The sequence below is a fragment of the Alexandromys fortis genome, unplaced genomic scaffold (assembly GCF_014885135.2).
Source record: "Alexandromys fortis isolate MF-2015 unplaced genomic scaffold, M_Fortis_MF-2015_v1.1 scaffold_252, whole genome shotgun sequence".
In the NCBI taxonomy this organism is placed as follows: domain Eukaryota; kingdom Metazoa; phylum Chordata; class Mammalia; order Rodentia; family Cricetidae; genus Alexandromys; species Alexandromys fortis.
Window position 1 is genome coordinate 1336791 of NW_026068127.1, and position 16528 is coordinate 1353318.

At 41.9% G+C, this 16528-nt stretch overlaps 1 protein-coding gene across 7 annotated transcripts in view; it reads right to left on the reverse strand.

Annotated features, from left to right (window-relative positions):
- Positions 1-145: 145 nt before the first annotated feature.
- Positions 146-16528, reverse strand: part of Asxl2 (ASXL transcriptional regulator 2) — a 79632-nt gene continuing 63249 nt past the window's right edge. For all 7 annotated transcript variants that reach the window (XM_050125846.1, XM_050125844.1, XM_050125843.1 and 4 more), the window contains 4 exons: positions 12521-12617; positions 10185-10290; positions 8070-8778; positions 146-6214 (listed from right to left, as the gene is read on the reverse strand). In XM_050125846.1, the coding sequence (XP_049981803.1) occupies positions 3830-6214; positions 8070-8778; positions 10185-10290; positions 12521-12617 (3297 nt within the window). In that variant the 3' untranslated portion in view covers positions 146-3829. The remainder of the gene's footprint in view (positions 6215-8069; positions 8779-10184; positions 10291-12520; positions 12618-16528) is intronic.

The window sequence follows — 16528 nt, forward strand, 5'->3', positions numbered from 1 at the left end:
TTTTGAAATAATTTGTGCCTTAACAATGAGGTCCTACATTAAACATACCATATATGAGAAATTCAGTCTTCCACTGTCACTTTTTATATAGATATTAAAATATATTACTTAATATATATTAATTATATATAAATTAATTAATATATTACTGGAAAGATATTTTAATATTTATCTTTAATAGTTGTATCAAATGTAAAGCATTAAAAAAAATAAAGTAACCAAGACTCTATGAAGCTCTTGCTTCAACTTTAGGAAATGTCTACCTACTGTCTTGTTCGTTAGGTTGTAGGTATTGAAACACATAGGAAAAGGTCCCTGCCTGTCACCATGTTTCGCAAAGTCTCTTTGGACTGTTCTATATGTTGAGCTGCAAACTACCCACGGCCAAGTTCCCCACTTAGTACACATTGCTGTAATGCAACGGGAAGCTTCCTTGTTCTGTGACGCCAGAGAGAAAACAACGGGCAATGAGCTCCGAACAAATGTGACCACGGTGAAGCCCTCTAACAACCCTTTAACCAAAGAGCTCATGAAGGTTTTCTACCGTGGAGAGCAGTGCGGAGCAAATAGAACGGTAACTGATGGGCCTGCTCCGTGTGGGACAGCGTACCTTCACCTGGAAGGCAGTGAGGTCTTCCTTTGCTGTTAATCCACATTTGAGATACTCTCTCAAATACCCACATCTCTACACCCAGGGAAATGCAGCCTTCCCACTCCAAGAAAAGCTCCATTTGCCAGCTCTATCTCTTAAGAAATGCCACAGAGAACCCTGGAGGCAGCCTCAGTGTCTTGAGCACAGGGGTTGAGTAACTGAAGCAGGACAAACAACTCCGTGTTATTTGTGCTCCCCTTAAATTAATGGGATAAAGAATTCTGATTATTAAAAAAAATCCTTTATGATTCAGGGAGTGTTCATCTTAGGTAACTCAGAACACTTATAAATTATCCTGAGAAGATGCATCGTGAATACTCTCCCAGAGGTGACTTGCAGAAGTGATTTAAGGCTAGAGAGGGCATACTGGTATGTGTATCAGGTGTGATATTGAAAACCTCACTGGAAATTGCCCAAATAAGAAACTAAACATTGAACCATTTCATGTTAACTGAAAGGTTAAAAAAAATAGCAAAAAGTTACGATTAAAAATGTGTTAACATGTACTGGAGTACCAAATTCAACTTAAAGGGCCAGACTCAACTATTTGTTTTCCTGTTCATTTATGAGTGTTCCTCTTCCATCTGAAACCATGTTTTAAAACAAACCATTTAAACAGATTCATATTTAATATATTTTCAATATAAGAAAAAAATCCGTTTTTGTCAAGTCTGAGGCAGTGTACCTAGCTGGCGAGTTGTTTTTGGAATAGGAGGAGGGAAATTAGTCACTTAGTGGAGTCAGGTGAAGAGCAAGACTTTGGGTTGAGGTAAGAGGAACACTGTGGTCTTTAGATGGACCTGACAGTCTCTAATGCCTCGCTCCTGCCCACCCAGTCCCAGATTAAGGAAACCAGGGAACAAAATCTTCCTAGTAAGCAAGGTAGAAAGTAGAAAAAATTTCACCAATACAAACTCGCCCCTGACTGTGAGCATGAGGTCCATTCTGAATCACTCACCCTCTTCCAGGATAAGACAAGGAGACTACTTAGGTAAGGGTCTTTGGAGGTCCCATGGGGACCACCCATGGTCCTGAAGGTTTGGGACCTGAACCCTGGCTTCTGTTTCCTACTCGTCCTTCACAACATACGCACTTAACCCTGAATCCCTGCAGCCTCTCTTTCCCACTAGCCGTGCATTTACTGGAATGAAGGGAAGGTGGAAAGACATCATACCGTCTTGCCTGGTTCTGGAACACAGGATGTAACTGTTTAGGGCCACGAGAGCAGGAAAAGTGAGTTTCACAGAGTTTAGAGCAAAGACTGAGGAAGCACATGTGTGTGATGGCCAGGGGTGAGCACCACATGGCAGGCAAGACACATTCCTGTCTCCTTCCTGTGATGTATAATCAGTTAAATTGTCCTGAGTTTTATAGCTTTTGAAACTATACGGGGTTGCAATATTACAGCATCACACACTTCATTCACATTAAGAGACTTGAAATCAATCGATACAGACTATTTGATATTAGAATATCAGAAAAACTCTGTCTTAAACCGTCTTTAACAGTGATTTAAGTAGTATTTGCTTAAAGTTTGTCACTAGTTCTTTAATTTGTTTTAAAGACAGTGTTTGTGTGCCATGAACTTGCTTCCGAGCACATTGGCTGTTAACTCACTGAGACCCGTCTGACTCCCAAGCACTGAGATTTGAAATGTGTATCACCACGTCCACTGACTAGAAGAGTTTTATTTTTGTTTTGTTCTTTTTAAAAACAGATTTGCTTTATTTATTCACTTATATTTTTGGAGACAGGGTTTCTTTATATCCTGTCCTGAAACTCATTATGAAGACCAGATTGGCATTGAACTCAGAGATCAGTACGCCCCTGAATCCAGGGTGCTGGGAAAAGGATTTTTCAAGACCAGCCTGGTCTACAGAGCTAGTTCCAGGACAGGCTCCAAAGCCACAGAGAAACCCTGTCTCGAAAAACCAAAAAAAAAAAAAAAAGAAAAAAAAGAAAAGAAAAAAAACCCTGAAATTCCACAGCCAGGTATTTGATCAGTCACTTATAACGCCCTTTCACGTCAGGCATCCTTGCTGTCCAGACAGCAGAAACAGCAAACTGTCTTCTTCCTCTGTATGAGTGCAAACATGTGGTGTGGTAGGATGGCAAAGATCACTGCATCACCATCTCATGCCTGGGATGTCAAAGCAGAAAAGAGGTTACCACCAAAGAGCGTTTCTACTGGAATTGTTTGAGATAGAGGAAAGGAAAATATTTTGTGTCCAGTGTTAAAATCACTCTTTCAAAGTCCTGAAGTTTCAGTTAAGTTTCTTCAGTTTCATTCCTTTGCCAACAGACACACAGTTCTCTTTCTCACACACACACACACACACACACACACACACACACACACACACCCCCACACACCCCAATCACTAATGCTTGTGTGCATTTTATTTTACACTGCTATTTCAGACCTGTTTGTGGGAGCCCATGAATGATGCAGTATCAGGATGTATTATTGCTGGAACTAATGCCATGCACAGATTAGGCTAATAGACGAGTCCCTTGGAGGCGGACCCTTCTTAAATAACATTCCCGGACTAGGAAACACTCTGCTTGACAATAGTACTGATTCATGGAAGGCAAAAGCTAAGTCTGGACTGTCAGGATCAAAAACACTGGGATGTGAATACTTTTTAAAAACCCCACTTGAAATGGTTCCATCTAAAGTAAAGGGATGAGTAAACCCGAAATCTAAACCCCACCAAGGCATCTGTGGAGAACCTGCAGCCAGCCTGTGAAGACATAATCAGCATGATGGTCGCTTCCTGACCATTCTCCCTCTCCCCGCCCTAGGAAAGGTCAGAGGCAGAGAGTTTCCTTTCACCATGCATACCACTCAACTATTTTCAGAGTCAAAAGAAATGGAACATAAATCTGAATGTGAAGTTAACACATCATTACCTAAATTCTTGGAAAACAATGTTAAAACAAAATGTGACATATTTACATGATTTTTTAAGTGCAAACTTGTCACCAACTCATAGTCCTCCTCGACTCACACTTACTATACAAGGTGCGCTTCCTGTCAATCTGAAGACCTGTATTCTGCATTCCTGATTAATGTCTCTTGAGACAACTCAAACTTTATTTCTGTGATTTCAAAAGGGTGCAAGAATACGTCTTGTTAAGCCTCCCCTTCCCTCTTTACATTTGCTGTAGGTCTTATTATCGGACGACGAGGCAGGAGACACACAGTTTGGAGGGCCCAATGCAATCATCATGACAGAAAGCTCCACATCCCTTGCACATGATCATGGCTTTCAACCGGCAGTAACATTTCGAAGGTGCGTCCTCAATGCTGTTCTCATCAGGAAAGGCCTGAACAGGAAGTGTCTGGCCGTGGCTGCTGGGATTCATAGCTTGGCTAGCAGGGATGGTCGTGACAGTCACTGAAAATGACATAACATCCCCTACATTGCTAGATACCTGACTACCTGGTGGAGCAGAGCTATGGTCCATGTCTGATGAGGTTGAGACATTGATCATGCCTCTATAGCTTGGCCCTATCTGTGTGGGGCTTCCATACAATTTGGGGGTTTGCAGTGGTGGAAGGAGTAGAGGCTGGTGTGTGGGACTGTCTGCAGGGAGAGAAAGAGCAGTAGAATTGAAAATTTCGGGGCTGCTACATACTGTCTTACCTCTCACACTATGAGCCATTTGTTTATGTGCTGCCTGAATAAAATCTCTGGGTAGGGTCTTTTCATCAAATGTTTGGCCTCTAGAGAATATGCAATTCTCCTTGCCTGCAGTGGTTTGCTCACTCATCGGTGCCTCAGCCTTACCATTCTTGCTAGCTAAACAATCAATGGTGGATGGAGTTTCCCCACTGTGGAGATGCTTGCCAGAACTCTGAGAAGCCCAGGGCTCCTCCTTCACAGACACAGGCTCTTTCTCATCTCCCACACTCTCTTCATCAGTTTCATCGTCTTTGCTGCTGCTGCTGCTGTCTCCAGTTGTGTTTTTACAATCTGCATAGCCCATTCTCAAGTTTTCAGTGGGACTACTTAGACAAAATCGTTCCTCAGGATTTACAGAATGGGTCCTCCTAACACTCTCTGACACCCGGCCATAGGTGGAAATATTAAGTAAATAGTGACCTGCCATTGCAGGCTTGGATGTCCTCCTGCCAGCAAAGCCCAGCATAAATTTCTGCCTTGTGGATATGTCTTCCAATTGGAAACCTGAGTGAGCAAAGTTGAACTGAGAGGGTGGCACAAATGAGAGAACGCTCTGTCTCTGAGTCCTCTGGATGAGAGTCTGAAAAAGCTGATCTTGAGTTGTTTTACTTAGTCCTTCTGGGTACTGGTGAGTGTCACTGCAAGAGTCCTTAGCTTCGAAGACTGGCCTAGGGACCTGGGGAAGCTGCTTACTCTGCAAGGGTTTCCCCAGTTGCTGGAGAGCCAGATAGGCCTGCCTGCCATTAACTTCCTCTCTGGTGCTGCCTTCCATCACACTGGAACCAGGGAATGCTCCTACCCCCTTCTCCTCTTTCGTAGTCAGTGGGACTGTTTTCATTTCAACTTTGGTGAGAGGTTTAGGCAGAATTTGCTCCATGGGAACATCTTTGCCCTGAAGCAGCTGAGTAACTAAAGGGTTATTAGCAGGGATACTAGAACTTGGTCTTGAAATGGGTCCGTTCATATTTGCAGAAGTTCCTGGGGATTTAAGGCTAGAAGCTGCTGGCAAGGTGCTTGAGGATGAAGCTGATCCAGTAGATGCTGCAGTTCCACTGACTGGGGGTACAGAGAGTTTTTCTAAACTGGCTGTTGTCAATAAGGATGTTGCAGAGGGGGAAGTCATATCCAGTCGAGCAGAACCAGCTACCTTTGCTGAGGCTGAAGGCTTTGGTGCATTCTTATTAGAACCTGCTTTGTGTTCAACTGTGCCATCAGCTACAAAGCAAACAGGTGAAGCCGTTGAGATGAGAGCAGGCCCTTCTGGAGAAGGAGCTTTTTCCTGTCTGTAACTACTCAGGTCTTGTGAGTGGCAAGGAGAGGCTGCTGTGGCTGCTGCCTGGTGGGGGTTCAGTTTCCCACTGTTTAGTTTCTCTATGTGGGCTGGTAATGGGAGGCTTGTGCATGCTCCACTGATGGTGTGTGCTGTAGGCACTGAGGAGGTTTGCTGTAATTGTGCTCCAGAGACACCAGGAGGCTGGGACTCAGCCTGGGGACCACAGGGTAAAAGCTCTCGCATACCTCCCCTGCTTCCAGTTCCTGCCAGCTCCAGTGTGGGACCCTTTCCAGTTGCGCTGACTCTGTCTGAGCCAGGACTCCCTCCTGCACCAGTTTTCCTTTCGCCACCCTCTCTTGGACTGTGTCCACCCCCAGGGCCAGGTCCTGGAATGGTCCCTCCAACTGAGGCGGCTGCAGCAGCTGCAGCGGCTGCAGCAGCTGCTGCCCTCTGTGCTTTGACCAACTGGGCTTTTGCTTTGATGTCTGCAAGAGTTCTGGCTCCTGTTCTGTAAGGACTAGTGATGGAGATTGGAAAACGAGCCCTGGGAGAGACCTGCGATGTAGAAAACAGCATCGGGGAGATTCTGGAGACCGGGATCTGAAAAAATGAGGTGGGGGAGCCGAGATCAATTTCAGCTCTGACTAGAGCAGATGAACACAATGCACCCACAACACACACACTTGCTCTAAGACTAAGAATACACACTGTGTTCAGCATTCGATCCCACTGTCTACCCACATAATGGGTCACATACATAATAGCTCCTAAGCATTTTCGCCCTTACTGAATACTGTACTTATTTGTGTAAACTTTTTAACACCCCCATTTATGAATCAGAACAGCCAGAAAAATGAGTATTATACTAAAGAAAAATAATAAACTACTAACTTTGAAAATTCTTCAATCACAAATAATTGTGAAATCACTATTTTTCATTACTCAAAGTCCTAAGTATTTAAAATCAATTCTCTATACATCAGAAATCAGGGTGGTATAATAGTTGTGATAAATTCATGTACTTAAGAAGTACATTTGTGGGGCTGCAGAGATAGTTAAGAGCACTTGTTCTTACAAAAGAACCTGAGTTCAGTTTCCAGAACACATATAATGGCTCATAACCACCTGGAACTCCAATTCCATGGGATCCACCAAGCACACACATGATGCACATACCTGCATTCAAGTAAAGCATTCAAACGAAGTAGATAAATAAATCTTAAACACACACACACACACACACACACACACACACAAAAACACACCACTAAGGTTATTTAGCGAGGTGGTAGTGGCGCACAGCTTTAACCCCAAGAGTTGAGAGGCAGAAGCAGTAGCATTTTTTAGTGAAACCAGCATTGTCTACAGAGTAAGTAACAGGATGGCCAGTGAGTTCCAGACAAGGACTTTTGAAACCCTGACTCAAAAACAACAAAGTTTGTTTAATACTTAGTTGTATAAACTTAGGCAACATTTTTTGCCTAAGTAGTTTAGAAGTTCCATGGAGTAGAAAGAAGCAATTACTGCCTCTTGTTATATAAAGAACAGACTACAGGAGAAAACAGAAAAACTAGAAAACAAAACCCAAGAAATTTGTTTTGGGGACAGACAACCTTGTATAGGTAATCCAAAAGTAAGAACTTGGAGCAACCTCTAGTACTAGGCAGAAAGTTTAGGCGGGGTGACCAGAACAGAATTCTGCAGTCATCACCCAGGGGCAGAGGAAGCAAGATGAGAATGCCTCTCTGATAAAAGGTCATGTGGCTAACACAGACAAGAATTATGGGTTAATTTAAGATAGTTAATAAGAAGCCTAAGCTAATAGGTCAACCAGTTTATAATTAATGTAGGCTTCTGTGTTTCTTTGGAACCAAATGGCTGAGGGACCAGGTGGGAAAAAAACCTCTGTCAACAGGCAAAAGGTAGTCAGGATTATTTAAGTTAAGAAAAGCTGGCAAGAAACAAGCCAAGGTAAGGCTGGGCATTCAGAAGCAATATAATAACCCTCCCGAGTGTGTGATTTACTTGGGAGCTGGGTGGCAGGCCCCTCAAAAAAGAAGAAAGCAAAAAGAGAAAAATATAATACAACAGGAGGTGGTGGCACTAGGGAAGCAGAGGCAGGCAGATCTCTATGAGTTCAAGGCTAGTCTGGTCTACAGAACTAGTTCCAGCACAGCTAGGGATACACAAAAAAAAACCTGCAAAAACAAAACAAAAACAAACAAAAGAAAGATTGAGAATTCAATGCCAGCCTGACTTAGAAATCGAGACTTTGCTGGGCTGGCTTACATACTCAAGACTCTTTTCAAATATCAAGAACTGGAGGGATACAGTTCTATAGCCTGATTATTACTATTTCTATAATACCACTGTTACGTGTATATTAAACATATGCTACTGTGTTTATGTTAATACCATACGTCATGAAACTTAAAGAGTACAACCACTTTCTTACCTTGAGAGGTGGTACTTTTCGCACCTGTCCCCTGTCCCCTCTATTAAGAAAGGGCTGTGGCGAGACCTGAAATGGCTGCTGGTGATGGTGGTCTTCAGTGATGCGTGGTCTTTTCTCCCAGCTGCTAGCAGCCTCTTCTTGGGAAAGAGAAGATTTCCTTTTCAGACTTTCTGGGATCTGATCAGCAAGAGACGTTGGAGATATCTTTACATCTGGGTCCAGTGGACCAGCTTCTGCCACAGGCTTTGTTATAGGCTTTTCTAACCCAGAAGTTTTAGATTTGCTTGGGGATGTAGCTTCTTGGTTCTCACTTTTGTTATAATTAGAAGTTGTGGTGGCTTGATTTTCTTTCTCAGACTCTTGTTCAGCACAGACAACATGCTTCTGCTCTAAGAGTCCCTCATCTTTAGGGCACTTGACGGACGTCATGGTGATAAGCTCATTTGTATTGCTGGCTGACGCAAGGATGGGTTCTGGGGATGCAGAATTTGGCTGTGCCTCCTCTTGGTTTTCTACTTCTTTTCTGAATGGTGATGGTATTTGCACTGCTTCTTCTTTACACTCTGAATGGGAAACAACTGGGAAGTTTCTGGCAGGAGAGGCCTCTGAAGGAAATATGGATTTTGGTTGCTCAGCAGGGATTTTCTTTACTTTGGAATCACTAGGGGAAGCTGTCAGTTTCTGTGAATCTTCAAGGCTTAAGCCAGAACTGAAAAATTGAAGGAAATGTTGTTATATGAAAAATAGTCCACATTACTTAATAAACAAGAAAAGTAGATCATGTCAGTTTAGGAACCCCCTGACACAGAATTTTCTGTAGAACTCTTAAGCCAAAGTAACTAAATTCAAATCCTGGTTCTGGTAATAGTTGTGGACAAGGTACTAAATGACTAGGCTTCTGCACCTTTGTTTACTTGTATACCAGAATTAAAAATTTCCAAACTGCAATGATGAAGTTACTCCGTGTGACGTTCTCACTTGGCACACAAGGAAAACTCTATAGTAGGAACTGCTGTTGTCACTTCTGCTTATATAGGAGCCATATCATCTACAGACTCACGGGCTACCTACAAGAACCTAAAGAAAGACTGAGAACTGAGCTTATAGGAAGCCTGTTTAAACTGCACTCAATCTAGATCCAAAGATCTGAGGTTGCATGCTGCTGAACTATCCACAGGTAAAGGTCAGCTGTGATTTACACAGGGTGGTCTGCCAAAAAAGTGCCACCAATAACTGTTCTTAATGTTCTTTCCTTTTTTTAAGCAACGACCAATTAAACCCTGTTGCTTTAATAGAATCAGTAATAAAAAAAATTACTGATTAGTCTATCTAGGGTCAGCAAGATGCCTCAGAAGAAGAAAGTGCTTCCCTGATCACCTAGGTTCTAACAAGGGAGCTCATGCCTATGAAGAGAGTCAACTCCCAAACTCTTCTGCCCTCCAAGAGCACACATTGCAGCACATGTACTCGCAGACTCACTATAACTTATAACCAGCTTTATAGCTTAATCCTGAAAAGTCAGCATTTGAGACAGGGTTTTTTCTCTATGTAGCCCTGGCTGCCCTTAAGTTTGTAGACCAGGCTGGCCTCGAACTCAGAGATCTGCCTGCCTCTGCCTCCCCCCCCCCAATGCTGGGATTAAAGGCATGTGCCAACACTGACTGGCCAGCTCAGTAGGGAGTCTATCTTAAATGATTAGGAAGGAGAGGGATCAATGAGCTAAGAAAAAGTACTTATTTCTCAGTCTGTGAACAGTGAAGTTCTCTCGCTGGCTTTTACTGGATGTAGAAGGAAGCAAGGGAGACTAACAAACAGGAGTTGGACTATGCAATCCTATTCAAACCAAATGGCTCTATTGTCTACTAAATGTCTCCAGTACAATTTCATTATGATTAGACAGCGTTTCTCGGTGTAGCCTTAACTATCCTGGAACTCACCCTGTAGGCCAGAGTGATCTTCAATTCACAGAGATCCTCCTGCCTCTGCCTCCCAAGTGCTAAGACTCAAGGTGTACACCACCACCAAGCTAGACTTTCTAATAAGGTAAAAAAGCGGAGACATCACATTACACGTGTAGGAATTAATATGTGGATTACAGAGACTGCCTTATCTTACCTCTGACCATAGTAGCTTTCAAAGAATTGTTCCTTCCATGGCTCTACCTTCTTTTCCTTCTCAATCTCTTGACGAATTCTCACCTGCATTTCAGGAGTAAATTCACCTGCAATGTATTAACAAAATGACATAAACAGAAGAGTATTATTCATGAATTTTAATCATGAAAGACTCTTATAGGAACAAAATACTATCATGTCAAAGCAACAAGCTTCCCAAAGAACTTAGACAGACAGGAGACACCACTACTAGGTGACATCTGGTACAGTCACATACTACCCTTAAGTTTTCTATATGCAGCTAAAGCCCACTGCGCTTGCTCTCCAGGTGTTCCCCCAAAGTGCCTTTTTCCAGTTACAAACATCATATTTCACACAGATTTCCTTTCACCTCTAATTTCAAGTTTGTAGTTTATTTCCCAATAGAATGAAAGTAATGAATGTGTGTTGAATTCATGTGAGGAGAATTCTGGGTGCTTGTGCAAAAACTATTCTTGTTATTTGTTTACACACCTCTATGGGAAAACATGGTTTTATATATTTGGCTGGCCTGCTATGTGCAGCCTGCCATTGTGGTTCGACATTTTAATCATGTGACTCCGCTTACCCCTCAAAATATAAACTGGTGCTCACTAAAGTTGGCTGTTGCATGAGACTTCAGTCTGCCTCATTTTTCAGCACCATCCTCCCACGTCCCACCACCAACCAGTAGTGACAAATGTGCTATCCATAAATAATGCCATGGAATAGCGCTGTCTTAAAGTTAGGCTTCTTCAAAGTAAACTCGTTTGAGTACTTTACTTTCATTACTTTTTTTTCCCTTTGAGACAAGGTTCTCTGTATAACCTTGGCTCTCTTGGAACTCTCTCTCTATAGACTCGGCTGGTGATGTTTGATTCCCCTCTGTATGCTGTGAATGACACTGGTTAATAAACTGCCTTGGCCTGTTAATAGGGTAGAATAGAGGTAGGCAGGGAAAACTAAACTGAATTCTGGGAGAAAGAAGGAGGAGTTAGGAGAAGCCATGTAGCCCCACTAGAGACAGATGCCGGAACTTTAGCCAGTAAGCCACAGCCACGTGGCAATACACAGATTAATAGAAATGGGTTAAGATGTAAGAGTTAGCCAATAAAAAGATAGAGCTAATGGGCCAAGCAGTGTTTTAAATATAGTTTCTGTGTGATTATTTCAGAGCTGAGCAGCCAGAAACCAACAAGCAGCCTCATCCACCAGGCTGGCCTCAAAGTCACAGATATCTGCCTGCTTCTGTCTCGAGATGTGAGCTCTCACCGTGCCCGCCTGCTCCCAGGCATGATGTTCACAGACCTGAAGCTGAAAGCAAGGCACCAATTAAATGCTTTTTTGTATAAGATGTCTTGGTCAGCTGGGCTGTGGTGGCACACCTTTAATCCCAGCACTTGGAAGGCAAGAGGCAGGTGGAGAGTTCGAGGACAACCTGGTCTACAGATTGAGTTCTAGGACAGGTTCCAAAGCTATAGAGAAACCATGTTGAAACAAGGAAGGGAGGGAGGGAGGGAGGGGATAGATGATTTGGTCATGATTTTTTGTCAGGCATTAGAAAAGTAACAAAGACAATAATGACAGACATCACACATTCTAAGATCAATGATCGGTAACACACAGAATACTCAAAACAGTAACTTTTAAAATATTCTATTATTGCCTTCAGTAAATCTGTTAAACCAGACATACAAGGACAAGTGACCAAGACAAGTAATTCTTAAATCATGGTCCTTAAATGTTCCCTATTACTTCAAATGAGTGTATTCAACAATGTGTGGAATCAGTTGTTCCCTTACTGAAATTTCACAATCTGTCCAAACGTTTCACACAGAACAGAAAAACCTGTTTGGAAAACTTCCTGACCTTCGTTATAATGGCAGTTCTTGGTTGTCAACTTGACTACATCTGGATTTAACTAAACTGGGCACAACAGTCAAGAATTTTTTTTCTTAACTAATTCATTTGAAGTGGGAAGATCAACCATTAATCTGGGCCACACCTTTTGGTGGCAGCATATAAAGGACTTGGGAAAAGGAAACTTTCGTTTTGTCTTCTTGCTCTTGCTGGCAAGTCTATTCCTTCACTGGCATTACAGCCTACTTTGGGATTCTGGAGTATACTGAAAATCAAATGGATTCTTAGACCTTCCATTGGTAGACAGCTGAACTAGCTGGACCACAGCAAGCCTTGCTAATAAACCCCCATTGTACACATTTATTCTCTAAACTTGGTCCCTTTAGAGAGCCCTAACTAACACATTCACCTTCCAAATCTGTTCCAGTGCCTAGGCACACAAATCCTGACAACACTTACCTTCTGAGAGTCTTTCCTTCCAGCCCTGAGCTGCAGAGGTGAAGAACTCATTGTTAAGGGCTGAGCCACTCAATTTCATCAACCCATCTGGACCAACCTAGAACAAAGAGCAAGCCAGGGAAAATGTGCAAAGAAAAGGTATGATATTCACCTCATGTTTATATGTGTACAAAGGTCAATCCTATAGAAATGTGGTGTCCGGCACTGGGGAGACAGGGGCACCTCTGAATTAGAGGCCAGTCTAGTCTACAGAGTGAGTTCCAGGACAGCCAAGGCTACACAGAAAAACCCTGCCTTTAAAAATTAATTAATTAATTAATTAAAAACACAACAAAGACACCCACTCAAACATGGTTAGTTCATTTTTTTTACTGCTGTTTTTTTAAACCATATTATTTTTTCCATTAAAAAAAAACTAACAAAAACATTCTTTTCTCATGTATCTCTTCTCCGTTCTGTTTTCAGCTCCATTCCACAATGATGGAAAAAATATTCCTCACTGAATAATATTTAAATAAACGTATGTTTTCTTCTGAACAGAATTTATTATCTTCTTAACAGATCTGGGTTCAAATGATACATAACACTCTAGCTTTCTCACAGAGTACAATGTCTTCAAGTCAACTGGTATATATTTAGCTTCTCTGAAACTGCTGCTTATTATTTCATGGGTTTAAATTAATGGTAAACATGCACGTTGTTACCAATGCTTTCCCATAATCAACAAAGCTGCAACAAACATCCTGGCAGATGAATACATTTATTGTTTTATTTCTTTGTTTGAAACAGGGTATTGTTATGTAACCCAGGCTGGCCTTGAACTCACAGAAGTCTGCCTCCTAAGGGCTGGGATTAAAGGAATATGCCATCTTGTCTAGCTGTACTAGTGATTTTCTTCTCCCTACCCCCCAAGGCAGGGTTTCTCTGTGTAACTGCCAAGGTGTCCTGAAATTCAAAAAGACTGACTCTGCCGCCTGAGTGCTGGGAATAAAGGCGGGTGCCACCACACCCAGCTATTTCTAAGGTTGCACTCCTAGATCAAAATACAAGTAGTATGTAAGAAGATATTTATACTACTTTCTGAAAAGGCTGAAGCTACAAACAATATATGAACATACAATTTGCTTTTCCTTGCAAACATGCATCAACGCGTAATTTAATTTTTGTCAACATGGTAGGGTTGAAACGGTTGACGATTTCCTGACTCCTGTGTACCCTGCTGTTGCTGCATGGTTATTAAACATGGAGGTCTGTGATGGTTCTCATCGCCTTCTTAGTTTTCTATTTGGCTGCAGTTTTATCAAACTGTGAGACATGGTTACTAATGTATTTCCCTCCATATGTCTACTGAATTCATTTCTGATGCTTTGTTACAAGGCTTAAATTCTTTTTTTTCGGTAGGCTAGAGATGTATCTCAAGGATAGAGTACAAAATACTGGGAGACAAAATTTCTTATGTTTGTATTATGTAATATTTTGTTTGTGTTCTGACAAGTAAAGCTTACCTGGAGATCATAGGGCAGAGCTAGCTACTAGTTAACCATAGAAGCTGGTCAGAGATGGCTCATACCTTTGATCACAGTACTAAGGAGGTGGAGACAGGAAGTAATAAGGTGGGGTGGAGATAGGATTTCACCCCTTTTGGACCGAGGAACACTAGAGGAAGGAAGCAACTGGCTGCTGCTCCTGGTACTCCTGGATTAACAGTTCATATCTGTGTACGTGTTCACCCAGAATGTGCCATGACATCTGTGTAGAGGTCAGCTCTCTCCCTGCACTGTGGTGAGTCCTAGGGTTCAACTCAGGTTGTTAGGTTTGACTGTAAATTCTTTTACCCACTAAACCACAGGCCATGTGAAAATTTTTAATGGAAAAAAAAAATTTCTAAATCTATATATCTAAAATATACAGGAAAAAGTGTTACTCAAATCTTGTACAAAAATACTCTTGTTTATAAGCCTGATGGTGGTGGCATACACTTTAATCCCAGTAGTAGAAAGGAAGAGGCAAGCGGGGTTTCTCCCAATTCAAGGCCAGTCTGGTCTATAGAACTAGTTCCAGGAATGGCTCCAAAGCCACACAGAAAAATCCTATCTTGACAAACTAAAACAAACAAACAAAACCTTTATTTACAATACTTTCAACATAAACATTATCCACATTGAAAATATATGGTAACTTAAAGTACAAATTCACTTAATCTACTCAATATCATTCATGTTGTTTATTGAATCCATAGCTCAAAGACTGACCAACTAGCTTCCTATCAAAAGTACACACAAACAAACTAACATTGTGGGAATGCCAATCTGGGTGAATTTGAACTAGAAAAATACTAGGGTCCCTTTTTTGAAAACTACACATGGCAGGAGATAGAAAAAGATGGCTAGTGGTTAAGAGCACTTTTTGCTCTTTCAGAGGACACGGGTTTGGTTCCCAGCTCCCACATGGCAGCTTTGCACCATCATAATTCAGGGTGCTCTTCTGGCCATCTCAGGCATCAGGCACACATACACTGCACATACATGCATGCAAAACATCATAAACATAAAATCAAAAAACCCTTTAATACCATCACTACAACAACAAACCAGCTGTGGCAACCTTCTTGCAGAAAGCAGAAAGGGTCAGCAGTGCATCTGAGAAACCAACATCAGACCTCCACAAATAGGTAGTAGTCATGGTTCATATATTACTAGCCTATTATCCTGCCAACAATTCTTCTTGGAGGGTGGGAACAACACAAAACAGGACACGAAAACGTCCACAACAAGAAAAGAGACACGACAACACCAGGTCTTTAAAAACATGCTGAAGCTTCAGTCTTCCACCAAGAATTAACTTAGATGAATATCCTCCAAAGTAATTTTTTTTCTTGAAAGAGATACAGCAGAGAATGCAACCATTAGGAACAGCTCTCCTTTAATCCCTACAGCTGGAGAAATAACTGATTGTCTGATCATCCAAAAGGACTCTTCACACATGCTAATTACAGCACTAAGAAAGCAAGTCTCAGAGAAAACACTTAGTGAACGCCTTTAATCCCAAAACTCAGGAGGCAGGGGCAAGCAGATCTGAGTTTTAGGGTAGACTGATCTACAGAGCAAGTTACAGGACAGCCTGGGCTACAAAGAGAAATCCTGTCTCAAAAACAAGAAAAGGGAAAAAAAAGAACAAGAATGTCTTCAATTTGATTTGGTTGTCAACTAGCCATAATGATTTGTGCAGCTTACCCTTTTTTTTTATATAATATTTATTTATTATGTATACAATATTCTGTCTGTGTGTATGCCTGCAGGCCAGAAGAGGGCACCAGACCTCATTACAGATGGTTGTGAGCCACNTGTGTATGCCTGCAGGCCAGAAGAGGGCACCAGACCTCATTACAGATGGTTGTGAGCCACCATGTGGTTGCTGGGAATTGAACTCAGGACCTTTGGAAGAGCAGGCAATGCTCTTAACCTCTGAGCCATCTCTCCAGCCCAGCAGCTTACCTTTTAAGTCTCTTCCTATAAATGAGGCAACAAAGATAGTCTGCTATTAAACACTAGGGAAAAGGCCTGCCTTTCATACTGAGTTTGTTTTAAGTTTTTCTTTTTTTAATTGGTGGTACCTTATCTGGTATGTTTGTTCACAGCACATAAAAAGATACTTTTAAAAAGCTTGAGAACTAGGCTGGCAGTGGTGGTGCACTTTAATCCCAGCACTGTGGGAGGCAGAGGCGGGTGGATCTCTGTGAGTTCGAGGCCAGCCTGGTCTACAAGAGCTAGTTCCAGGACAGGTACCAAAAGCTACAGAGAAACCCTGTCTCGAAAACCAAAAAATAAACAAATAAATAAATAAACAAACAAATAAATAAATAAATAAAATCTTGAGAACTAGGCATGCTTGCCTAGCACACACAAAGCCCTGCATTTTATCTCTAGCAACACATGTAATTGACATGGTAACACACATTATAACCCTACACTCGGGAAGTAAACGAGTAAAGAGTGTAAGCCTCAGCTA